General features: G+C 40.6%; 1 protein-coding gene across 1 annotated transcript in view; it reads right to left on the bottom strand.

Annotated features, from left to right (window-relative positions):
• LOC126995200 (origin recognition complex subunit 1-like) overlaps window positions 1-26,507 on the bottom strand; it is a 35,872-nt gene extending 9,365 nt beyond the window's left edge. Inside the window, exons 1-10 of the mRNA XM_050854516.1 lie at window positions 23,825-26,507; window positions 19,504-19,628; window positions 18,263-18,352; window positions 17,764-17,858; window positions 15,855-16,027; window positions 11,309-11,409; window positions 9,982-10,843; window positions 9,552-9,800; window positions 7,479-7,635; window positions 1,372-1,515 (exon numbers count right to left, since the gene is read on the bottom strand). Coding sequence (XP_050710473.1) covers window positions 1,372-1,515; window positions 7,479-7,635; window positions 9,552-9,800; window positions 9,982-10,843; window positions 11,309-11,409; window positions 15,855-16,027; window positions 17,764-17,858; window positions 18,263-18,352; window positions 19,504-19,628; window positions 23,825-23,952 — 2,124 coding nt within the window. The 5' untranslated portion in view covers window positions 23,953-26,507. The remainder of the gene's footprint in view (window positions 1-1,371; window positions 1,516-7,478; window positions 7,636-9,551; window positions 9,801-9,981; window positions 10,844-11,308; window positions 11,410-15,854; window positions 16,028-17,763; window positions 17,859-18,262; window positions 18,353-19,503; window positions 19,629-23,824) is intronic.
• Window positions 26,508-27,540: the final 1,033 nt, after the last annotated feature.

Below are 27,540 nucleotides of genomic sequence, written 5' to 3'. Positions count from 1 at the left end.
TTCTGGTCATCTTACTCTCCTCCATTCGCTCCATGTGGCCAAACCACTTTAAAGTCTGTCGCTTCACTTCTTCCCTTCACCCCTGTGACACATTCCAAAATGCTTGTACACACTTTCATTACTCATTCCATCCATTCTACTCACACCACAAGCACTCCTCAAATAACTAATTTCCACTGCCTGCACTCTAGACCTTTGACTTTCATTCCAGGCCCACGTTTCACTTGCATATGTGATGGTTGGTACTATTATTGTATTTCTCAAATCCCTCTTTACCTCCATGCTCACACTTCAGCCATTCATGATTCGTCCCAAAGACCCTACCAGAAGTGAACCACATAATCGAGATGAGGTTTTCTAATGCTAAATATAGTTTGAGGATGACTTTAGTGCTTCTATTGCTAATGCTCTTTGAAATGAATTCTAGTAGCAACCCAAGAACCCACTAGAGCTAGCCACAGTAATATGGTTGCCATTTGGAGCCTGACAGCCCTGTGCTGCTGATTGGTTCATAGAAAGCAAGGCAATTGTGAACAAATAGGAGTGCTTTCATAAATCATTTGCTATGTCATCGAGTACTGTCAAAGTTGTGTTTTCAGATGTTCAGTCCTCATCCCAAATGACTGCTTTATCACCAGTGATGAAAAAATAAAAATATAACAAACTACTGAAATTTGTTGAGGAATACTTTTTTTTTTTTTTTTTTTTAAAGTATGCTGCACATGAGAAAGAAGTCAATTGATAATTCCCATCACGCCTCAGAATGTCAAACTTGAGATGATGATGACTTGCCTGAGCATTACATAAGGATTGAGGAGAAATGGGATAAGGTAAAGGTAAAGTTGGAGGCATATGCTAAGTTCTCCATTGCCTCAGCGCTTATCGCTGTCCCACTGGCCTTTGAGCCATTCCCCTGGGACACAGTACCAGTGTAACATCTGAGTCACCACAGTATACCTTCCCCAGGTTTCTCCTAGCAGCCCGAAAAGGAGGACGAACAACTGGGTGAGCTGCACTGGCTGGGATATGAACCCAGGCCTTCAGATTTGAAGCTAGGCAAACTAACCACTCCATTACAGAGGCTCCTAAGAAATAGGAAAGATGAAGTGAAATTGTTGGATAATTTTTGGCTGGATGCCAGAAGTCTCAAGGAGTTAGTTGGCAAGATTTGACTTAATTCTGGCCAGAAATATAAAGAGTGTAATTCTTAATAGATGGAAGATTCAGATACCAGCCTCTCTAGCTTTGATAAACAAGAATAAACATACTTGAATCAGGACTTTTTAGTAAATTAGGAAAAACATAAGATGTATTTGAAAATATCGATAAAACATGCATCCCTGTTGGTAAGTGTAAGAGAAGTGTGTGTACCTGTTTGCGGGTCCACAACATGTCCAGCTCATCCACTAGGAGCAGTGTTGGCTCCCGTCTTGGTGCTGGTGTAGAAAATCTCTTCTCCAGAAGGGATGAGGCATGTTCTGCTGTTACTTTGTTCCCTGTTAGACCTTTCCATACCTGGAAAAGTACATGAATCAGCTCTGGTCTATGGGTTATGGCATACAGTGCTTGCCATAAACATTGTCGCACCCCTCTCCCACGCTGCGCCAGGTAATATAAACATGTACTGCATCCAAAGAAATTTATTGAACTTACAACTAATACTTTGTTGGCTTCCCTTGACGTCTCCTGCACTCTTCCAAACGGGCCGGAAGGCTGTCTGCAAGTACCATGAGATGCTGGGGAGTGAGTGTGTTCCAAAGGTGGTGAAGCGCAGCTTGGAGTTTGGCCACGGTTGAACAGTCGTGGCTGCGTAACTCCTGTTTTATTATCGCCCACATATTTTCAATTGAGTTCAAATCCGGGGAATTACCAGGCCAGTCTTCAAAGAACGGCACACAGCAGTCCCTGAGCCACTGCTTCACTGACCTAGCAGTATGGCACGGTGCACCGTCCTGCATGAAGGTGGAGGCCTGACACATCTCGAAAGACCCCGGTAGATGGTCACACAGAAGCTTGAGGTAGTTCCCTTGATTCATTGTGGTGTTCTTGGGTAACACCACGAGGCTCCCCACCCCATGGTAGGAAAAGCATTCCCACACCATCAACGAATCAGGGAATCCGACGGCAGGAGCAGTGTAGCGGGGGTCAAACGGGTCGCTGCCTGGGCGCCGGTACACGCGACCTTGACTGCTGGCTGTCACTGTGAATCTTGATTCGTCGCTCCACAGCACGCCACGCCACTGCTCGATGGTCCAGTCTTTCATCCTCTCATACAACACAAGCCTCTTCTCTTGCTGGGCTACAATGACCACAGGCTTGGGCCGCGCTGCATAGCTCAGGTACTGGAGGTCGTCATGGATGTGGCGCGATAATGTCCTCACAGACACATTACTCAGCAATCCTAAGTTGTCTTCCCTGATTTTCCCGGCTGATACTCGTGGATTGCGTATGACTTCACGGTGCACCACTCTCAGGGTTTGTAGGGAAGTTTTGCGGGTGTTTCCTGGTGGTTTCTTCTTGGCGGGTATTTTGTTGCCGCCGAGTTCACCTATACGCTTCACGTATCTTTGAACCTGGCGGACACTGACGCCCGTCTGGTCAGAGATAGCCAGTGTGGAGTGTTCAGCCTTGTGGAGAGCTGAGATGGCTGCGATGTCATCCCGTGACAAGATCTGGTAGCGCACCATTGTCCAGGAAAACTGCTAAACAGCAGAGTAACTACAAGCCAGTCTAGGGGGGTGGCGCGGGAAGCCAGCAACAGAGTGGTTCCCAGTCAGAGTGATTGACAGGTGCCTGTCACTTCTTCCCGCCATTGCAAGCTGCCCAACACCCAGGCTGAGATGCCAGATGTGTAATAATTTAATTTAAAGCACCCGATGCCCGCCAAGGAAAGCGCGCGCGTTTTGATCTTTCAAATGGATACCGTTGTCTCCAGCGACAATGTTTATGACGAGCACTGTAATTTGTTCCAATCATCAACAAACGTGTTTGTAGACCAGCTTTTGGATTACAGTGGGGTACTTGTCTTAGGACCATAATCTGTTCCAAAATCACCGTCGGAAGCAAAAAACGGTCGTATGGCAAGACTTTATTCTTGAAAAAACAAATAATTCCAAAACACAAGAAAAAAATATATAGAAATGATCACAAGTGCAGCAGAACGCATATAATGAATGCCTTTTACCCAACAATGCGTATCATAATGTTTATCATTAGTAAATGTATCAGTTTAGTCACAAAATAATTATAAATTTAGTAACTATTCCCCCATGTGACAAATTTCACCTGGCTTGTAGAGTTGATGTTGGTTGAGTGAGTGATGAAGCAGGACGCTTAGTGCTGTTTGGACGTAGAGTCTCCTTCCATTATGCCCGGGTCATCAGGGTCGCTGCCGCCTGCACTAACATAAACGAGTGCCTTATGGGGAGGTTGCCTTGCTGTCGGAGCTCGCAGCTCCCGCATGCGGCAGCACACTGTGAAGTCTGGTGCGCCACCAAAAGTTGGTGAACCAGCCATGGCTCACCTTGAAGTCTTCCACGTTCGTAGGAGCTATTGTTGAAGTCGTGGGACGCCCGCTCTTCAGGTCGTGGAATATTCTGAGGGCCTTCTCCTGAGTAATCTCTTCGGAGATCCTGTCAGCCTGCAGCTTCTCGTTAATCCACACCAGCAGCAGCTTTTCCACCTCCTCCAGCTGGGGTGGTCATTGGCATAGCTGGGCGTTATAGCGATAAGTTATCGCGATACTTTATCGCTGATAACAAAATCGGATTATCGACCATCCGCTACTTATTTAAATATATATCGGTATCTTCGTTACTTTTGTAACCAAACTAGCGATAATCGATACTTTTTTTCCGCCTCTCAGGAAAAAAAATTTTTGTCTCCTTACTGCGCATGCGTGGCCCGGTGTTGTATGAAAAAACTTCGCGGTATGAAATATCTTCGGTGATGAGATTTCATATTTAGGTCATGAAAATTAAAACACAAGGTCATTTTTTTTTATGCTACTCAAAAATCAATTGATCATAGAGAAAAATCATTTAAATTTGCCCCAAAAATGATTATTCACTGCCTCAAATTTGATATTCCATATTCGTTTGTGACCATGCCATGATACTGAAGGCACCCGGTGTTGTGTTATTTGGTGTCCCATCGTCAAAAGCTGGCGCTTTTGTGTACAAACACTGGTCTCTCGTGAACTGCGCATGCTCAGACCATTAAGTGTAGCCCTGTACAGTCTCACAATGCTTTTTTAACACATTAAGAGTTGCTGGAAAGCTGAATCAAACATACAGTACCACCATCCTCGCTGTTTCTAGAACAACATACACTCTGTACATATAAATACAACTCGTACAGAGTGTCGTCCTAGAAACAGCGAGGATGGTGGTAGTTGTACTATATGTCTGATTCAGCCTTCCAACAACTCTTAATTACGGTTTAAAATCTTTGTGAGACTGTATAGGTCTACGCTTGCTGGTCTGAGCATGCACCGTTCACGAGAGACCAGTGTTTGTAAACAATTTTTGACAGTGGGGACGCCAAATAACACAACACCGGTTCAGGCATTTCTAGTATTAACCCGTAAGCTGCGGGACTGAGATTCTGAGTGCGTCGCCTAGTGCGGCTATATCAGCGAGAGATTGACCTTCAATAAATGATATCTAAGTTACATAAACGTGTCATAAATATTACAATACACATATCTGTAGCTCGAAATGTGTTGTATCCTGCATATTTCTTAGATTTTTCTATCACAAAAATGTTTTTCTGGCAGTATCTGAAGCCGCGGCGGAAACTTTTTGGCGCCTGTTTGAAAAGCCCGCTTCCAGAAGGCTTACAGCAGCTTACCGCTCAGCCGCCCAGAAGGCGTACAGCAGTTTGCGGGTTAATGTCCATATGTACGTGTCAACGTGTGGTTTTAAGGTTTTGTAAGTTTCCTAAAATACAGATAATGAAAATTTGAATTCATCAATGTAGTTCTATCTGAAATATCAATATAGTATCGTTTTCGCCTATCGGACTTATCGCTAGCTAGTATCGGAATTGTGGATTTATATCGGGTATCGGTTATCGGCTATATTTGTGTCTCTAGTTAACGAATATCGGTTATCGCCGTTAAGGTTTTTCATTCAGTTAACGGTTATCGGGAATAAGGTTTTCTGTTATCGTGCCCAGCTATGGTCATTGGGACCGAGAACTCAGTGTTGTGCGAATTTTGGAGGTGACCGTCTTCTTCATCTATACTCTTTCTGCTTAATTAGGGTGCTGATGGTGGAGTGGTTCTGACGATATAGCCTGGGAAGCTTGTGTGTACGTGTACCGCTATCAAATTTCTCTATTATTTCCTTCCCCTCCTCCAGCATCAGGGGTGCCCTCTTCCTTTTCGGAGCCTTCTCCGATGCACCAGGCTGCTTCTCTGGAGGCACGGTGCCACGTAGGGTACAGTTGAAATAGTGGTAGGGCTTATAGATGATCTGGACGGCAAACGAAGTGTTAACTGCGCTCGGGAGAATAATGAACTGGGCACAGGACGCGGTCATGCATGTGCACGACATGGTTGGGTTGGCAGTTGGAGGGAAAAGCTCGCTCCGCTGAATGGCAACCGTGACGTGGTCAGATGCCGAGTAAGACGTCGTAAGCAAAAGAAAATATTTACAGTAAAACCCTGATTATCCGAAATGGAAGGGGGGAAGCCTCTTTCGGATAAGCCGATTTTTCGGATAATCCGGATTTATGGCCGCCATTTTGATTTTTGAAAGAAGTGAGGTCGAAGCACAGGTAGAACGCGATGCGACTGCCCAGTGTGAAGTGTGTGACACGACTGCCGCCGACTGACGATGTAAACAATGAAACCAAACACACGCTACGCTAAACAAAGTAGTACGCTTAAAACATGTGATGTAAATGTTTTATTGTATGTTTGTCTGTGTGTCTCCTTGTCTGGACCAGTGTATGTTGATACTTGTGAGCGTTGCAGATCTGAATTGTGAATGTTGCAGAGTGCGATTGTGAATGGTTGTGCAAGCTTGCAAGTGTGACCTTGATGCATCGTGCAGGTGGAGACACAGTATGATGACTCATATTATCACGCAACTTGTATGTTGGAAGGGGAATGTGGCATGGAGTGGAGAGGGGAGTCGTGTTTGTGTCGTTGTCTTGAGAGTACGGTGTGAGAGTAGTCGTGCAGTAGTTTGTTCGTTCGCCGCACCTACGTCCTTGCTGGGGCGAAGGTGCGGATGTTGTTGAGAGTTTGTTTAATGTTTTTGTCTAATACATTGATCTATTCATTACAAGCTATTTGACAATACGTATTAGAAAGCATATTCATTTTAACTGTTCTTATCAATTTTAAATGTGTTAATATAGTACATATGTAGTTACTTTTATTTATTTTTGATGTTTTATAACGTTTTAGTATAGAAAAAAAAATTTAATTGCATTATCCAGATCAATTTCGGATAATCCGGTTTTTCGGATAATCCGCTTTCGGATAATCGGGGTTTTACTGTATATATATATATATATATATATATATATATATATATATATATATATATATCATATGTATATATGTCTATATATAAATATATATATATATATATATATATATATATATATTGGTCATAAGACAAATACGACGTATGCCGAGTACCCCACTGTGTCTTCTTCCTGAACCTGCATTTAGCTAATATGTACCCATTGCTAAGGGTCAAACCATATCAGTACATGTAAATCAACATCACACTCCATCCCTTTGGCCCATTAAATAGTAATTAGATCACCATGCAGTCTATCAATGAATCAATGGAAGAATATGCCATCTATGCAGTCCATGACTCTCCAGAAAAAGAAGATAAGGTTTCGTTAATCTTTCTTTGTATGGTAAATTTCTAGGCTCTTGGTTAATGTTGGTCAATCCTCTCAGTAATATCTCATGGAACTGTATATTCTTTCAGTAATATTGGGATCAAAAGTTATCAGCATGGTCAAAGGTGGAGCTTATCCATTCACAAATACAGTTAACCTCTTCAATCAAGCAACATATGTGTGTGTGTGTGTGTGTGTGTGTGTCTATATATATATATATATATATATATATATATATATATATATATATATATATATATATATATATATACATATGGCTTGTCATCTTCAGAAAACTGTGAATAATGAATCTATTCTTGATGAAGCCTGGAAGTAAAGAGGGGAGGCGAGTGTTGCATGGCTGTAATCATGACCTGGTGCGGAGGAGGGGGAAGAGAGGAAAGGAAAGTAGTTGAGAGATAGAGAGAGAGAGAGAGAGAGAGAGAGAGAGAGAGAGAGAGAGAGGTTTATCTCTCCTGGATCCAGTACTGCTGCAACACTGGGCCATTAGGGTTAACCTGTGCCCTTGTTGTTCCAAAAACCATCAGAAAATATACAATGTTCAAATAAACCAGACAGAAGTCTCTGACAAAACATGATTTAATTACCTGAACCCACAACTGATGAGGTTCTGTGAGTTTAAGGGCATTGATCTCCATGAAAGAGAAAGACGGCAAGTCCCCATCCTGGCTACACTGCAGCAGGAGGCGCACCACCTCCCGCACAGTGGCCGTCTTGCCCGTACCAGGCACTCCACTGATGTACCTGTAAGAAGTTTGGCTCAGACTAATACTCATCTTAATATGCTAGTTGCTAATGTTACTGAAATCTTTCATTTCTTAGCGCTAAAAAAAAAAAAATAACTAATAAAAAAAAAGTATTGCCAGACAATAATTAGCATATTATATCATTAGTTAACTAATATGAGAACCTGCATGACTGAAATGTACATTTAACCCTTTCCTTGCTAAATGCTCGCAGCGAGCACTTGCCGGTGGTGCTAAACGCTTGCTGAGAGTTACAGTCGCACTCAAATTTTCCGCGTATGAGTGTGTTCCAACATTATTTCTCACCCCACAGCATTACCAATTCAGATGGTTTTCCAAGAAATTTGGTGGAAAATCAAATCAGCCTAGCGCGGAAAAGCTCAGAAAATCTACAGATGAGCAACTGGTGGATGTTGTTGACCAATATATCGACAACTTTGAATAGCTTCACCTATCACTTGACTGATATTTTGACCAAATAGTTGTAAATTTTGCACTTGGCAATACTACCCTGCCAGCAGCCCATCATCAAGAGATCTACTCAGTAGACAGTAGTTGCCTTACGGCTGACTGTCACGCACATATAAATGTACGTCTTCACAGGCAACACCCCCTGAACGTGCCTGTACGTTCGCAGGAGAGGCTTACATTACCAAATGTTATAGATCTTGGCTTCCTCTTTCCAATGGTGTTTTTGTTTTTGGTAAAGATTCGTATTAGATCCGTGCCAGTATCTCATAATCTACTTTATGAAACATCAGTATCTCTTCATATATCTTTTCTACAAACCTTCAACAGTCATGGAAATGCTTTGAAAATCCAATTCAAGGACTTTTTTTTTACTCTTAAAAACAGGGGATAATGTTTACGGAAACGCGGCGCCTCCTCTGGCGGCAGCTGCGACGACGCTGCAGCCGCCGCAGCCGTAAAATAGCTCGTAGAGGGTTTAGGGTCGGGGAGTATATTTAAACTACTCAAACTGAACTTTACGACCTACTAATGGGGGGGCTGCGCCCCCTTCGACTCCCCCTTCTAACCCCCCCCACATGCATATGTGACTAATTTCAGCAAGGAGGTATTTCTCGCAACACCGGCTGCACTGTCACCAGAGGAGGCAACGCGCTTTCGTAAACATTATCCCCTATTTTCAAGAGTAAAAAAAAAAGTCCTTGAATTGGATTTTCAAAGCGTTTCCATGACTGTTGAAGGTTTGTAGAAAAGATATGTGAAGAGATACTGATGTTTCATAAGGTAAGTAATGAGATACTGGCACGAACCTAAAACGAATCTTAACCTTGTTTTTTTCTGTGTTGAATAGTTTTTTGAGATACAGAGGTTAAAAGAGCGAGCACTAGCGTCACTTGCTGGTGGTGCTGAAAGCTCGCTGCGAGTGCCAGTCACACTCACAGCAATAAACACCCCTGAACGCGCTTGTACATTTGCAGGAGAAGCTTACATAACCAAATCTTATAGATCTTGGCCTCCTCTTTCCAATGGTGTTTTTGGTTTGTAGCTGTGATGCATAGTTTTTTTAAATACAGCGGTTAAAAGAGATCCCCTTCCCCCGCTGGGGTGCCCGAGTGCACCTGGTGGGATAGTCTCATTGCAAGCACTTAGCAAGGAAAGGGTTAATCTTGCATTATTCTCCCTACACAACTGAAAAATAATTTAATGCCCTCCATGCATTATTCAGTAAATCATATGTTTTCTCACAGTAAATGGAAAAAGGTTATGAATCAAACAGTTTCAGTGATGATTAAGTCAAGTAATGAATGTACTTGGACCCTTGGTTTCCCCCAAACATACACATAACACACACCTTGATTACTTAAAAATCAAATTTTTCATTGACGTTTAAAAACTGTGACAAATCTGTTGCATTATATGATCAATGTAAACTAACGTCTTACTTACATGCATCCTCCAGTGCCATCACATAATTTTCCCTCAACAAATGAGTATATATCTTGAAATTCATTCTCTCGACAAGGTAGGGCATCAGGCACGGCAGATACGTGGAGGCGGGCTCTGGCCAGCTCAAGAGGGGTGCCAGGCTGAGTCACAGGGTTGGTTCGGGACGGCATCTTCGGGGTGGCAGAGGGACGAGGACGAGGACTTGCAGTGTGGGATGGGGTGCGAGATGACCTTTTCTTTTTTAATGTTCTGAGGAAGCATATTTGTGTACTATACTTAACAAATTAAAGTCTCTCGGGAAAGTGACAAGCCAAAGTATCATTATCTAAGTTAAAAAGCATACCTTTCTATCACTCACTATCAAAAGAAGTCACTATCTTTGGCACTGATTATTTGGTCTCTTATTATTGCTATGTAAAGTAATGGTTACCTGCTGGGTGTCTTAGAGATGGGTTGGAAGTCATCATGTTCTTCTTCATCATGTTCCCGCAGCTCAGCACGAGTAGAAAATGATAGTCTGCATTCTTCACACTTGAATCTCTTCTTAATTGTACTTTTAGATTTAGTGTCTTCTTTTTTGCATTTCTTTGGTGTTACCATCTTGGGGAGTGACAGATCTTTGAGTACATCTTCCTTTTCTCTCTTACTCTTCTTTGGAACTGGTTCTGAGGATCTGCTTTGAGTGTCACCTGTAGACTCTTTGAAAGGGGAAACCTTTGTAAAGTTTTGTGAAGTGTCCGTTTGTTTGGCTAAATCAGGAAGTTCATCCTCCTCCATGTCAGAGTCTTCTTCACTTTCACTAGCATCACTGTCCAGTACATTATGTATTTCGTTATCTTTGAGTGCACGTAATTTTCCAATTTTTTTTATGGACAAGGATTTTTCATTTGAGAATTTACAGACCTTTACAGGTGACGGGTCTGGCTTAGAATTGTTGTCGAGTAACAGTGATCCTTTGGCTTGTGAACCTGGAAACAGTGACGTTGCCTTTCCATTCCTATCAATCACACCATCCTCTAACATTCTGTAGCAAACAATCTTAACCTTGCGGCCAGAAGAAGTGCGTCTTTCCACTTTTGTCATGTTATTGTCACTCACCACATGGGACACTTCCTTGCATGGCTCATTTTCACCATCTTCTAGACACATTCTACCTTTTTTTGCAACACTGTGAAATTCTGTTTCTGTTGCCTTTCTCTTTAAACTAAGAGGTAGATCAGGAAGTACATTTTTAGGTTTCAAAGGGGACTCGGCTTTTGGGGTGTTCAGAGACTTCTTTTCCTTTGGTGTACCTGGGAAAAAGTTCAATGATTCAATTATGCTTGAGAGTGAGTGAGTGAGTGAATGAGTACGTGTTCATGTGTGTGTGGGTAAGTCAGTCAGTGAGCGACTGTGCGACTGTGTGTGTGTGTGTGTGTGTGTGTTTACCTAGTTGTGATATACGGGAAAGGAGCTCCTGTATACCACAACCAGGGAATTTGTCATTGAAATGTTACTTTGTACTTGCATACCTAAAACTTCTAACATTAGAATAACTGATACAGTGTCTACTATGCGGGGTTTGTCCCTGTGTGTGCATGTATATATGCATATATGACTAGAAACAATCGTGCAACATCACATCATTCAGTACTGATTTATCACTTAAGATTTACTAATAGTTAATATAAAAATAATAGCTGTATGTTTTCTTCAACTTAGGATTCTATTTTAATTAACAATTCCATTTTAGATAAGTTTTCTTTCCTCACACTTACTTTTTGTCTGTATGTTTTCTTTCCCTTTTTCTTTCTTCGGAGTCTTCTTTGCGTTTCTGTCAATATTGGTCAAATCTGTGACAAGAGACCTTCGTGCCCTCCTGAAAATCAAAAACAAATGGGAAATAAATGAACTAGAAATATATTGTATAATAATTGTTGGAAATTTTTGTATATAAACTTACCTCCTGTTAAGGGGAGGCGACAGCAAAAAATATTACTTTTCAACCCAAAACTCGATTTCCAGTTATTAACACCTTTGCTACCCTTGAAACCCGTTGAGTTTTCATACAGTGCCATCACCAATTTGATCAATCAGGAACCATCTGCCTTCTCAGAGCCCAAGCTATCACTTCTCTTGGAACTCTCAAATGCCTTTTCCAAATCCACAAAAATGTGATACATCTTTTTCTTCTCCTTATATCTCTCCTGCAATTGCCTCATCACAAATATAGCATCAGTAGTTGACCTGCCTTGCTGGAAGCCAAACTGGATGTCCTCTATTTTAACTATATCTCTCAACCTTCTCTCTAGAACCTTCTCCCACAAGTTCATTCCATGCTCTAGCAACCTCATTCCTCTGTACTTTCCACAAAAAAGTGCATCTCCCTTTCCCTTTTAAATAGGGATAGTGTAGCTACTCCTCCACTCTGTCGGAGCCCTCTCTTCTGTCTCGATCAACTTGAAGACCTTTTTCAGCTCTCATACTCCAGTTTCTCCCACATACCTCAAAAGATCCGTTGTCACTCCCGATGGACCTGGAGCTTTCCCTCTTTTCATCTTTCACAGTGCCTCTTCCACCTCCTTTTCTGCCACACCCAGTACGGGACCCTCAACTTTTAAATGATCCTCTAGCTCGTATTGGTTTTCCTCATTCAGTAGTTCACTAAAATACCTCTTCCATCTTTGCATTATGTCAGCCTCTTCCACTTTAATATTACCATATTCATTCTTAACATATCTTGAACCAGTAACATCCTTTCTTTCTTCCTTCATCTGCTTTGCCATTTTAAACAATTTCTGTTTCCTTCTGCAGCGTCAATGTTCTGACTCCATTCTGTTCAAGCCCTCCCTTTCGCCACTGCTACTGCTCTCTTGGCTAGTCTCGACTTTTCCTTGTATCTTTCTCTATTTCCTTCAGTTCTCTCTTTGCCACCTCTTATATGTATCTTTCTTCTCTTTTATTGCCTGCTGCACTTCCTCACACCAACACCACGTTTTCCTTTCACGATGTCTTTGGCCTCTTGATTCTCCACACACTTCCCTTGCTATTTCCATCACTGCGTTACTCAGCCCCGTCCAACCTGCTGTAGCTCCTGCTATGTTTTCTAGCAGTCTCTCTTCAAAATGCTTCTTTCTTTGTTCATTTTTCAGCTATATGTATGTATACTATGCAGACAGGTTTTCAAAACAATTAGTTCAGAAATAATTGGGATACTGATGACATATTTTGACATTTACAGTGCATATATTTTTTTTCTCCTAAACTAATGAGTGTATCTCACTGAAACTTAGGGATCTGTGATGTTTTAGGGTTAGGAAAAAAAGTTTCGTCTACCAGTGTGAGACTGGCGCAATTTTACCCATACCCGTAACAATACACCCCCCCGCAGGGCCCTACTGCCAACCTGGCGGCCTCAGTGCCCAGTGTCCATCGCCAAGTGTCTGTGCGGCTATAAAGACAACATGCAGACAACATACACAATAAAAAAATAAAAAATAAAAAAAAATATATACCTGCGTTTACTATGTTCATCGGTATTATTTTAAGTTTTTTTTATTTTCGCCGCTTATAACATACTTTCGGCATCAATGGACTAAGCTCCCCCACAATTAGTCCGTTATATTGAGAGTTTACTGTATGTCATTAGAGGAATAATTATATATATATATATATATATATATATATATATATATATATATATATATATATATATATATATATATATATATATATATATATATATATACAGTCATCCCCATGCCGTTAGGTATTTCGTTCCCGGACTTCAGCGCGATGCGCGAAATCGCGAACGGTGGGACTATAACCCTATGGGAAAATATGCATTTGGGGAAGTCACCTCTGACACGTCATATAAAACATGTTTTTTTCGTTCCCAAAAGTAGCCCAATTTGCGATAAGTAGCCCAATCTGGCAACACTGCAGTGTGGCGGCGCGTGAATTTTTTTTTTTTAGGATAATGTTGCTATGAGAAAATCTTGACCAATAGCAGTCGTCCCTGAGTGAGCTGCTGGCCAATAGGAAAGCATGACGTCACAGTCTAACCGTGACGTCACTCAGGAGCAACCTAAAGGCGGTGTCACACTAGCACTTTTTCCGTCAACTTTTTCCGTCGTTTTCTGAAAATCGTCGATATCTTGGCTGACCTGTCACACACAAACGGTGTTTCGTCTGAAACTTTCCGTCGGCACAGACCATGGGAATGTAAACAAACATGGAGTCCACGCTGCGGCAAAGATACGCTGCTCTGAACCTAATACTGTGTATTGGGAGACTTAGACGAGCTAAACAAGCCAAAAAGCGTGCATGGATGCGCTCATGGTTGGCTCGTCGGGAAAGAGAAAGTGTGTACCACAGGCTGTTAAAAGAGCTGAGTTTAGAGGATCATGAGACTCTGAAGAATTGGATCAGGTTGGACAAGAGCCAGTACCACAGACTTCTGGAGTTAGTGACACCTCTCATTGCCAGAAGTGACACCAGGATGAGGAAGGCTGTCACTGCAGGAGAGCGTTGAGACAGGTTGAAGCCACGCGGAAAGTCTCGGTCTTGGTCTTGGAAATGTAAACTAAGGCGGAAATTTCCAGGCGGAAACGATCCTGATCGTCTGACAAATTCATGCGATAAGTTCATGCGGAACGATGAAAAATCGACGAAATGGCATTAATCGACGGAAAAAGTTCTAGTTTGACACCGCCTTGCGTCCATTGCCCGCCTCCTCCTCTCTCCTTCCCCCTCCTCTGCCTCCTCCCTCCTCCTCTCTGCCTTCCTCCTCTCTCCCTTCCCCCCTCCTCTCTCCTCCCTCTCTGCCGTCCTATTTAGCGTCAATGCATCCGCGTACGCTGAAACTGGGGCAGTCATGATAAGCAGAGGGAATCACGCTGATGGGTGAGACCGCGAACAATGGGGTGACTGTATATATAAAATTTACTATATGGGGAAATCACACTCCAGATAGTTAAATATATAGGTAAGAAAGATTATTATAATTAAAGTAAATTCATGATGGTGAATCTTAAATGGGAGAAACTTTTACATCAGCAATCCTGGCTGACATGGCAATAAGTCATGTCACGTATGTTGAAGTTTCGAAGCTTCAGTGTAAGTGCCATCATGTATACAGGGGCGCCGGAGCCTCACTCACATACTAGACAGCGGCCCATCAACTCATCTTGCTTCCCAAGATAATTTTCTGTCTACCTTTCCACCATATTAGTTAACTTTTGAAGTGTACATAAGTTAATATTGAAATGCTCCATGTAGCATAATTTACACAGTCAATGATTCATCAGTCTACTGGGTACCACACACCAACAACTTCATCTCCGCTACGCTTCATCCATTCCTGAATAAGCAGATCTAAGTACACAAATCATTTTCCCATATGGTTTTCAGAAAAATATATCACCGAATTCCCTAATTGTATTGCGGAAAAATTTTCTTTGCAATGCTCCACACTGGTTCACCAACATCTGGAACCATGTGAGTAAGTTATTAAATAGTAGTTGGAGCTAGGGGTTTATCTAGAATTGAAGCGTGTCATCACTTGCAATATCCAACCAATTCAAAATTACTGTACTGTGAAACCAATAATTTTTAACAATAATAATGCTTATGGAATGACTTCCATGTTCTGCAGCAATGATGAGGATTATATTTCAAGCTGCACCACTTTACAACTTTAAAGATAGTAACTGACAGAGCCTCGATTAACAGTGAGACCTCATACTGTGCCAATAATGATTTTGTGATCTCAGGTTGTGGGATGACAGTACTGTATTTATTTCATGAGTGTCCTAGGGTACATATAGTGCAGCCATTTCACTTAAATTCATCTTTCTCAAACTCTCATCTTTCTCTTTTCTGATGAGTTGGAGATATTAAAATGATAATGAGTATTCATTAACTACCCTCTTATTACAATGAAAATTTGAGAATCTGATTTTTTTGGTAAGGTTTAACCCGGTAGCAGTGACGGGCCAAATTTGTGGCTTCACCGTGTAGCAGCGACGGGCCAAATTTGTGCCATGATATTTACCCCCCAAAATAAATGATACATAATCTGATCACAAATGCTTTGATATATATTATAAAATGGTTTGTGTGAGGGGTGATTTTTTCTCATTTTTCTCGCTTGGAGGGACCATTAAGAAACATGATCCCCGCTGCTACCAGGTTAAGGCAATTATGGGACAAATCCATCATAGTAGCTACAGTATCAGTTATTTGAATATTAGAAGTTATATGTACATTTATACAAAGTAACATTTCAATGACATATCCCTTAAGCAACATCAGAGTACAAACCTGACAGGAGTTTGTTCACTGTCTTGCAAATCCTCAAGAGGTTGGAGACACGGCTTCTTTCCACCATGAGGCTTTTTCCCTCCATATCTAAAGCGGCACACAAAGAATGGTGTTGAGAGGAACTGTGGCCGAGGAACATTCCTTGGGGAGACATCACAGGGTACTTCCCTTACCTGAGGAAGCCAATTAAAATTATAATATCAGTACTTAGCTGCAGTATTAGTTAAAAAAGACCTACTGAATGACAAAAATTATACAAACAACTACTGCACAAAATATGTTTTTTATGACCATAAGACATTCAATATTATGTCAATCTTATTTCCAAAATAATGTCATGACCAAAAAGCCAAAAACAGCTATGTTGATATTTTTATCCCTTAGCTGTAACACTCACTCATTCACTCAATTACAGTAAAACCTCTTCGAATTGGTAAAATAGGGGAAAACGACTTGCAGACTCAACCAAATTGGATACATATACAGTACCTTCCCGAGTTTCGCGCTATCCAAGTTTCGCAATCCTCGAGTTTCATGGTTAGTCCTAAATTCTTACCATCCCGACTTTCGCGCATTATCACCCCGAGTTTCGCACTGCTTTGACATGTACAGGTCACGTCTACTTACCATCAGCGTCACGCACACTACCTTAAAAGGTCGTATCACACTGGATGTTTTCCTCCAAACATTGTGGCTATGGCAAAAGAGAGAGACAGAGAGAGAGAGAGAGAGAGAGAGAGAGAGAGAGAGAGAGAGAGAGACTTATTAAATGATGAAGCCAGAGTTGGGGAGTGGGAGGGGGGATGTGAGGAACTCCTGTCCATGTTGAGTCTCAAAATACGTTCCTTGGATAAAGGAAGAAAACGGGAAGGAAGAACGGGTTGTTTTGAAGCCGCAGTTGAAGGCAGCTGCCTTACGATTGGCTGATAGTTCTGAAAACACGCTCATGATTCGCTGAGAGTCCGATGACAGCATCGCCGACGCTAACCCTATCAGCAGCCTCACTGCCTTAAAACCCCCTCCTCTTACTGACAGTCTTCTACTTCTTATATTCTGCCACCATGTTGCATCTCTTTCTGTCTTCTATCGATATTTTCACACTGACTGCTCTTCTAAACTTGCTGACTGCATGCCTCCCCACCTCCTGCAGCCATGCTGCACATGACTTTCTACTCATGCTCATCTCTATACTGTCCAAATCCCTTATGCAAGAGTTAACCAGCATCTTCACTATTTCATTCCTCACACTGGTACACTCTGGAACAATCTTCCTTTATCTGTACTTCCTCCTGCCTACAACTTGAACTCTTTCCAGAAGAGCGTATCAAGACACCTCTCCTCCTGAAATTAACCTCTCTTTTGGCCACTCCTCTTAACAGCTTTTTTTCATTAGTTTCCTTTTTTTTTGGCCCTTAAGCTATTTCCTTTACTGTAAAAAAAAAAAAAAAAAAAAAAAAGTTTTATCCCAACCAGCAGTTACAGTATTTGGACATTTGGCTCCAATGACTTGTATTCCAGGATTCCAAACTTAAAAAAATAAAAAATAAATAAAAAAATAAATAAATAAATAAAAAACTAGAAAAGCCTCTCTGACAGTTCTCCTGGTGGCTACATGTGGTGCTGTGTATAGCCAATACTATCTATTGAAAAAAAAATCTAGATGCTGTTAGTTTCTTTTAATATCTTTTTAATAAATATTTCATAATTTGATGACATCCATAATTCCAATAATTCCTGTAGGTTACCATCACTCACTTCCTGACCACGCTCATTTAAGTTTCCTAAGGACAATGCTACCATCTTTATTCCCTTGACAAATATGTTATCCTATCCGAACTCTTACTTTCTTCTAGTTTTAAAGAAAAATCAAACTGACTAAGAAAGAAAAAAAAAAAAAAAAAGGACTTACATAGCATATGCTGTGGATGGTGTCAGCATCAACATCAGTTTCAAATGATCTGTCTTCCTTCACCACCTCCAGGGAGGTATCAATAGGAGGCACATCTGTTATAAAAATCAATTTTCAAGTATATAATATACATATTTGAGGAAAATAGCACAGCTCAGATTTGAGATTTGAAAAGGTGCAAGTATGGAAATACTTCCCTTTTATCTTGTTAGAATTTTCATAGCATAAATCTTTTGAAAAAGGCCTAAAGGCCTGAGACTGCAGCTCCCACTGAACTATCAACACCAAGTGGATTACCAGACATGTTTTGACTTAGAAAAAGTAGCTTTATAATTATACTTTTGCTCTTGTGATCTCTAACTCTATCCAATTTTTTGATTGGAAAAGCAAGAGAGTACTGGGTGTCCCACAAGAGAAGTTCCCATGAAGAAACAGGGCATTAGTGATATAGAGAACAGATTTCTTTAACATATGCAGAAACGTAAGATATGTTTCTCACCTTCTGGGATGTCTTTCAAATGGTTCTGTGGAATATCTTCAACTCTGGAGTACCACTGGACTTTGACTTTGTTGTTGTTAATTCGCTCTCCTGGGGAAAAGATAACTGGCTCAAGTTTTATGTAACCAATGTAACCAAGAGGCTTAATGACAGAAAAGAATGAGTTCTAGGCAGGGAAAATCAATAATCAATGCATTTATAGGTTCCTTATTTACTTTTGGAAGTATATTCATTTGTTCTCTGATATTTTTCAAAAGAATTGACGGTGACTATTCGATGAGCTCAGCGCATCCAAAGATGAAGACATGGCTATCAGCTGAGCCCTCCTCATCATGTCTATTGGCTGTGCCAGACTCTTTCAGTAATAAGGACATGGATATTTGCTGGGCACAGCTTGTCATGTCTATTCAATGAGTCCAGCTCTTCCAAATGTAAGGACACGGCTATTTGCCCGGCATGTTTAATAGTCTGGCCATGATATTCAGCAATCCTGGTTCGTCCAATAGCTGTCTGTGGCTATTCATGGAATCCACAGGCCACCGAGCATTATCATGGAAGCTCTACATTTGATGGTGCTGTTTTGTTTTGGTGGCTGATTGTGGGAGAGGAAGGAAGGTTTTCTGGCTGGCTGAAGGTATGGATGAAGGAAGGGAGGGAGGTGTTGGATGGCTGAGCTAAGAAGGAAGGAAGGAAGGTGGTTGGCTGACTAACTCACTGACTAGCATGCAGGTAGAAAAGGGGAGGGTTGGGAAGGAGAAAGACTGGACTCCTATATTTTCTTCCTCCAGCAATTCAGCAAGCCAATCATGCAACACTCTAGAAAGTTGAGTTCTCATGGTAATGCTTGAGTCTCCAAGGTTGGAGAATAGTTACAGCCTTTATTATTGGACAAGCCAGGTTCAACAAATAGCCACAATGAGATGGGCTTGGTGACAAATAGCCACAGCTGAATTAGTGGGTGAGCCTGGCTCATCCAATAGCCACAGCCTTATTAGTGAACAAGCTAGGCTAGGCAAACAGCCAGTCTTACTAGTGAACAAGCCAAACTAGTTGAATAGCCAAAAAACTTACTATAGGCTACACTGGGCTAATCGAATAGTTACCACCTTACAACAGGGCTTGTCGAAAAACTGATGTAAAAAAAATACCATGAGTTCTACAAAAAAAAATCAAAATGAAAAGGAATGGTGGTTATTATACATTTTCATTGTCCACTTTCAAAACACCTGATTGATACTTACCATTATCATAGCATCTGATGATTTTGGCAATATCACAGCTGCTGGCATGATCATCCTCAGCATCTGTATTTCTTATAAAAACACAGTCCCCCTCTTCTATTTTGATGTGGCCAAGAGAATATCCTCTGAAAGATTCATTTAAATTATATAAAAAAAAACTTACCACAGAGTATGTCATATATCAATATAAGGAACCAATACACAATGAAAGATATGATTCAGCTGTGATATTTGCCTTCTGCATGGCAGAACTAATCTCTTATCAAAATGAATTGAATCTTACATTTGTAACTAGGGATTGTCGTTTTGGACCTTTTTCTTTGTCCCGGGATTCCGGGATAAAATTACCCCTAATCCCGGGATCCCGGGAATTCCCAGGATTTTCACTGTCTAAAATTGCACATTATACCTAGTCTCCCTTTCAGGTTTTTGATGTGCTTAACATTAATAGATATGCAGAAATATTACTGTATATAGACTGTCTTATTAATTCCACTTAATGTTTAACAGACAGAGGGACAGAGAGGTGCCATTCTGGCTGTAGCTATCTTAAAATGTTATTTTTCATACTCTTTTCGGAGTGCGATTACCCAAAGATGATAGTTAGACATTAGTCACATTACATGTCCAACATAAAAAAACGTTATGTATCATCGCAGCAATCAGTAGCTAAAACGTTGGGAACTACGGCAACAGCGATCAGCTGTGCGGGCAGGCAGACAGACAGACAGTCAGTTTACTGTCAACTGTCACTAGTCGGTCACTCATGTGAGGAAGGAAAGTGTGCTGCTTTTTTTGTAATTTCGTTAAGTTGTCACGCTCATCTCAATGCCATATACATACAGCAACATGAAATATGCAGACATGGTGTTCATTATACAAGCTGTGTTACGGGTAACAAGAGTGCCATAGCTGCTTTATAATACTCAAGAGAATACCTAAACAGTAAGTCCTTCCTTCACACACACACACACACAAAACATTCCTCATGAGACACCCAGTACATAAATATAAATAGAACCACAAGTCCACAACCATGGTGCAGTCAAATTTGCCCCTATTTTTGTACTTAATTTCATCCCGGGATTTCCCAGAATGTGCAAAAATATCCCGGGATTATTAAACCTTGAAAATTGTCCGGGATCCGGGAAACAAACCCTATTTGTAACCTAACTCACCTATGGGGGGATTTCTCCTACTCAAGCCCCCTTTATTATTCTAAGAAACTGATTCATAGCAGCAAGTTATTTTCTTTAAAGTAATGGAGGCAGCTCAATGACACAAAAGAAGAAACAAAAAAGCCTATAATAGCAAAGTTCCCACAGAATTTAGTTGAAGATTTTGAAAAAGACAAAGAGCAGAAACAAACAATTCCCAACAAAAATTGTTATAAGGAAAATGTATACATCAATCAGACAATAAGTCAAACACTTGAATACAATGGATCTTTTAATTAATAAATGCCCAAGTAATGTGTGTGTGTGTGTTATATATATATATATATATATATATATATATATATATATATATATATATATATATATATATATATATATATATATATATATATATATATATATATATATATATATATATATATATATATATATATATATATATATATATATATATATATATATATATATATTCAATTTTATTATTAATGATTTTTTTTTCATTAATCCTTGTTTGTTTCCACTGATTATTTGTTTCAGTCTTATGAGGCCATTTTCTTGTATTAAACTTGGGCAATGTTAAATGGAACCATAGTTTAATATGCATTACCCAAGATGAGTTTTCCAAATAAAAATCATAAGTAGGACTAATAGTTTATCTTTTTTATGATACTGAATATTTTTCTTGTAAGAGATGGCAATGATTCACTGGTGCCTGACTTGCTACAGGACCAGTACAGGATCAATGATAGAAACAGGCATACAAATGAAGATACAAAATGTTTACTATGTAATTGGGAGATGGAAAATTTAAATCATTTTTTGTTGTGGTGCCCTGGATATGAGGAAATAAGGAGATAATCAAGAGCTTTGCAAAGACCTTATATAGAACAAGAAAACATCATTGGTGATCTACTGTTTGGAGAAGAATGGATAGAAGAAGCTAAGAAAATAGTGTACGAGATGTGGATGAAAAGGGAACACCAACGGAGGAACTTGACCAATTGAGAAGAGAAACAAGATAGGGAAGCACCATTGCAAAGGCTGTGCTTCCCGACCACAACATGAACCTGAACAGGATCAGTACAGGACAAGTAGACTTGATACTTTTCCTGTAAAACTGGTTTACATGTTCTTCTTACTTCCTTATTTATATATATATATATATATATATATATATATATATATATATATATATATATATATATATATATATATATATATATATATATATATATCACTTTTGCAGACTGGTGTCATAGCTTATCAAAGTCTGATACAGTTATTATTGGTCTAAAAAGAAGGTAGAGATTAAATAAATAGCAGGATGAATAAATCAAGGTAGACACCCTATTGAGCTTGCAACCCACTGTGAGTGAGTAGTCGTGGCCGTGATCCGATGTGTCGCATCTTGCTCCGTGTGGAAAGTGCTGTGTCGACATGGCTGGCAAAGCCAAGGCCCCGTTGGATTTGTGTTATGTTTGTAGGGATTTCACAGGGGAGAAATGGATTGGATGCTGTTTGTGCCCTAAATGGTGTCATGTGAAGTGTGCTCATTTGTCTGGAATTAAGCAGGAGAATATACCTAAAATTAATTGGATGTGCAAACCATGCCTCCATAAAGCATCTCTGGCAACCAAAATTGTGGAAAAAATGGATGAATTCAAGCAAAAATTATCTAAGGAAATATCTGTGGTTAAGGATGAAGTTGAATCAAGGGCTGTGAAGGTGTAGGAGCTGGGATCAGTTGTTGACACCCTTAAACTTGCTGAGCATGCTGAATCTAGCTGGGCTGAGGTGGCAAAGAGAGGCAAGAAGGTCAAGAAAAATCTCTCAGTTGTAAAAGCTTCTACACAGGAAAAGAAGGCAACAGACATGAAGGATGAAGTCTCCCAGGCATTGAATGGTATTCAAATAACTGATTCAAGATTTACAAATAGAGGTAACATTATCATGAACTTTGATAATGAGAACACAAGGGTCTGCTGCTCAAAAACTGGAGTATGTTGTGCAAATTAATACCAAGAGTGTTGGAAAGATGAAACCAAAGATCATGATATGCAATGTGCATAAAGAGGAGACCAAGGATAAAATAAAGGAGACCATCTTAGACTGCAATGAGTTCTTACACCCCATTGGGGGTGTTGAGGATAAGATTGAGCTGGTTTTTAGCAAGCCTGCAGCTGGCGGCACGATGCACTACATTTTGAGGTGTGACCCAACTGTAAGAGAGCTGATTCACAAGAATCATGACAAGCTAAAATTAGAATGGGGAATATACACAGTGAGAGACAGATACCATGCAATTATATGCTATCATTGTCAGAGATATGGCCATCTTGAGGCCCACTGTACTGCCAAGACCAATGGAGACACCCCAAATTGTTTCAAATGCGCTGGCAGTCATAAATCACAGGAGTGCACCATGGCTGAGAAGAAATGCATAAACTGTGTGAGATACAAGAAGCCTGAAATCAACCACTCAGCGAATGACCAGTGTTGTGTAGTTCTCCAGAATTAAATTGAGAGAATTCGTAACATGACCGATCATGGCTATTAATCAGTGTCTGTACTCTAAGATAAATTGTGTGTGATGAAGGTTCAGTGTGCTGGAAATAATTGTTGAATATTTAATTGTGATACTATAATGAAAATAGCAGACATGAACACTGAACTAATTGTTATATGTGATATTATTCGTGAAAGAAATTAAGACACTCACTCACTCACTACGATGTTTGAGAATAAGTGCATCAAAGACTATTATTGAGGCTAACGTTGAAATTGTTGACAGCCCTCGTAGAGAGCTGCATCAGCGGCGGAGCAGGGCCTGAAACCTCATCAACGGTAAACAGTAAACGGTGTGTCTTTGATGAGCTATGACATATCACTTGGTGAAATGATAATGTTCTCATAGTTATGAACACAATTTGGACAAGTATGGCCCATTTACCAGAAAATCCATGCAAATGATATTAAGAATGTCAGAATTTTGACAGCTGAGCCTTTTACCCTGTCGTAGCTGCTACCAATGGTGTGGCCTACCACATATGAAAAATATAAGTTGATTTCCCATAAACCATGCATACAATGTTACTGTAATTGTGGAGGATTAAGCTATTTGAAGGTATCTAGGTAATACATGCCTGTAAAAAGTTCTGGATTCAAAGCGTCTTTCTTTGCGGGACGGCTGAATGGGTTTTCCCTGCCAGGTGAACCTCACGGCTTTCCTTGCTCCCCTGACTTGCATGCGGATCCTCGCCGAGATGGTCATGGCTGGGGACAGCGGGCCCTTCGCCTGCGACTGTTAACAAGGGATCGGCCACTGGCTCTTCTCACTCAGTATTGCCCAGTGCCTTGGCGCCAGTATTCTCCACCTCTCCTTCACCGTGTGGCTGGGTACTGGGCAGCAGTTCGCCTCCTTGCCCTGCAGCCTAGCGGGATGACACAGTGACAGTAAGTCTTGCAAGCTGGGGCGTTACCAGCACTTTGCACTGCTCCTCCTCCACCCTTCTGAGTGACGGTCAGGCGGCGGACGGCGGACGCACAAGTTTGGCGGGAAAGGCCAGCTGATCTTGGTCTTGGGCTGGGCTTGTTTTGCAGGGCCCGTTCTCCCTTGAAAACTTGCAGTAGAGGAGAAGAGAGAGTGCCAAGTAAATGGAATGAATGTAGAGTGACTCTGATCCACAAGGGCGGGCATAAGAGTAAGCAGGAATTAAAGAACTATAGGCCAATCTCTCTGGTAAACTCAATAGGAAAAATCTTTAGTGCTGTGTTGAATGAAAGGTTGTGTAAATGGATTGAGAGTGCCAGGGTGCTGGGTGAGGAGCAGAACGGATTCCGAGTGGACAGGCGAGCAGAAGATAACATGTTTGTTGTAAATGAGTTGATTGAAAGGAAAAAGAGAGAGGGAGGGAAACTGTACTTAGGCTTCCTAGATATAGAGAAAGCTTATGACAGGGTGAATAGAGATGTGTTATGCAGAGTGCTTGAAAAAGTTGGGCTGAGTGATAAGATTGTTAACATAATTAGAAGTATGTATGTTGGTACAAGAGCAAAGTATAGACAAGGTGATCTAGAGACAGGTTGGGTGAAGAGTGAAAGAGGAGTGAGACAAGGCTGTATATTATCACCAACATTATTTAGTCTTTTCACAGAGGAATTAGCAGTCAGAATGAGGAGAATGAATGCAGGAGTGAAAATTGGAGAGGATAAAGTATGTGTGTTGTTGTATGCGGATGATGTGGTGGTTATGAGTGAGTCTGCTGAAGAACTACGTAGTCTCCTAGATGTGGTAGGGGGTTATGGAAGGGATTTTGGGGTTAGGTTCAGTAGTGAGAAGAGCAAAGTAATGATAGTAAATAGGTCAGAGGACGAGAGAGAAACAACTTGGAGACTGGAAGGGGATGAGTTGGAACAGACGGAAGAATACAAGTACCTAGGGGTGTGGATGGAGGTAAATGGATGCGGCAGGGCCAAGAATGTAAAGATAAGTATGGCAAACCAGTGGGTAGGCCGTTTAGGGAGTGCAGCGAGGATGAGAGCGAGCAATATGATGTCATCCGTGAGGTTTGGAAGAGTGTGGCTGTCCCGAGCATTATGTATGGAATGGATGTGATGACATGGAATGACAGTGAGATAGAAAAATTGGAAGTGGGGCAGAATAGGGTAGCAAGATCGAATGGCACTGAATGCACCAAGGTTTGCAGCAGTAGGCTCTTAGGGGTGACATGGGATGGAGCACGTTTAGGGAAAGACTAGTGAAGGCAATCTTGAGATATAAAGTGAGACTGGAACAAATGGAGGATGCAAGATTAGCAAGGAAAGTATACTTGTGGAGTATAAGAGATGGCAAATGGGCGAATAAATGTGGGCGAATGATAGACAGGAATGTGTTGCTAAGTAGGTGGGTGTACCGACCCTTTGAATATAGACAGAATGTGTTTGAATGGAGAATAACAAACAGAAATGGAGAGGGGTTTGAGTGGGATGTAAGAAATTGGAAGAATGTGATAGATATGGCAGTTAAAGATGAGGGATTGAGCAAGTGGAAGAATGAGATGGAAAGAAAGGAAACTCTCGACTGGTATAGGGAGAAAGAGGCCCCAAAGTGTGAGGTGTGGTATGAGGGAAGCCTGGGAGGTGATCTTTTCCGTGCTAGAGCGCAGTGTCTGGATGTGAATGCAAGGAACTATAGATGGTCTGAGTCCCGCAGCAAAGTGTGCCAGATGTGTGATAGGGGTGTGGATGCGACTGTGCAGCATGTAGTGCTGGAATGCAAGAAGTATGGCAGGGAGAGAACGAAGATGATGCATGTGTTTTTGAGCGAGATGGGACGTGGAGTAAACGGGAGGACTGGAAGGGAGTGGATGGTGCTGCTGCTGGGGCTCAGTGGAGAGACGAGTGGACAAGTGATTGAGGCAGTGAAAGAGTTCTTGGAAGCCATGTGGCGTGCAAGATGTAGGGAATGATATCTTGCCCCGAGAACATTGACTTCCCGCATGTTTTTTTGTTTTCTTTTCACAGGAGCTGCCGCTACAAAGGCCTGGCTGGGGAGAAATCCCGAGCCACCTGTGACATCAAGATTAAGATCAAGATCAGTATTATGATTGTACTTTGTTTCTTAGGTGATGTCATTGATTGTTTAAGTAGAGTGTCGTTATTCAATTAAGTTTCGAATATTTTTTAATCATGAAAGAAGCTAGATTATCTCAATCATATATATTTGGTACGTGTCTTTGATACAATCTATGATGTCATCAACAGCCAATCAGGTGAAAGGGGGGCGGAGCTTAGCCAGAATGGGGGAGGGGCCTCTCGGTGCAAATTGGCCAAGCTAATTTGGACCGACTGTAGTGATGACCTGTGCATGGTGATCTGTCTCAGTGTTAGTCTGTACATTATCTATTTATGGAATATATATATATATATATATATATATATATATATATATATATATATATATATATATATATATATATATATATATATATATATATATATATATATATATATATATATATATATATATATATATATATATATATATATATATATATATATATATATATATATATATATATATATATATATATATATATATATATATATATATATATATATATATATATATATATATATATATATATATATAATACGACTGCATGGTGTAATGAATGGCTTGAAATTTGAGGAAAAGACAACGACTCTGTAAGCCTTCCGTTTCACTTGGCAACGTGGTTCATGCGATGGTGCAGCACCATTCACCCTTCCGCCACCACGGAAGACTCACGTAGTTCTCACTCTCGTGTCCTGCACAGCCAAGAAAAAGATCTTATATATAACGTAAATAAGAGAGGTAGCGAGCTCCTCTGAGGAGAGTGATGGGGTGGTGAAGTGGCATTAGCGCGGCTCAGGGGAGCCGTGCCTAAAGGCTCAAGTTAGATTTGATAGACTACGTATAGTGGATATGCTTCACTCTTGTACTTGTGGCATTAGTAAATGTAGTTATTTTCCCACACAAAATGTCAGTCAAAAGGAGTGGTCATGATAAGATAAAATTGCACTGTTGTTACCTTGTTAATATATAATCATGTTTGGGCATTGTATGAAGTAATAAAATGTTATGCAGGCACCCAACTTGTTATTTATATTTGTTTTTGTTTTCTTCACTTTCAGCAGGGCAGTATAATTTTGAAATTATGTAACACACTGTGTTAAATATACATTTTGAGAACTATCAAACAGTTATTTAATAAAATTACCATAAAACTATGTCATTCATATATTTCTTTATGATATCCCTTGACATAACAGACACATACATAAGGGGGTCAAGACTTAAAGAGTATATGCTTGAATA

This window comes from Eriocheir sinensis, chromosome 1 (assembly GCF_024679095.1).
Source record: "Eriocheir sinensis breed Jianghai 21 chromosome 1, ASM2467909v1, whole genome shotgun sequence".
Taxonomy (NCBI): domain Eukaryota; kingdom Metazoa; phylum Arthropoda; class Malacostraca; order Decapoda; family Varunidae; genus Eriocheir; species Eriocheir sinensis.
The sequence above is the reverse complement of the archived record's forward strand: the minus strand, read 5'-3'. Positions and strand labels throughout refer to the sequence as shown.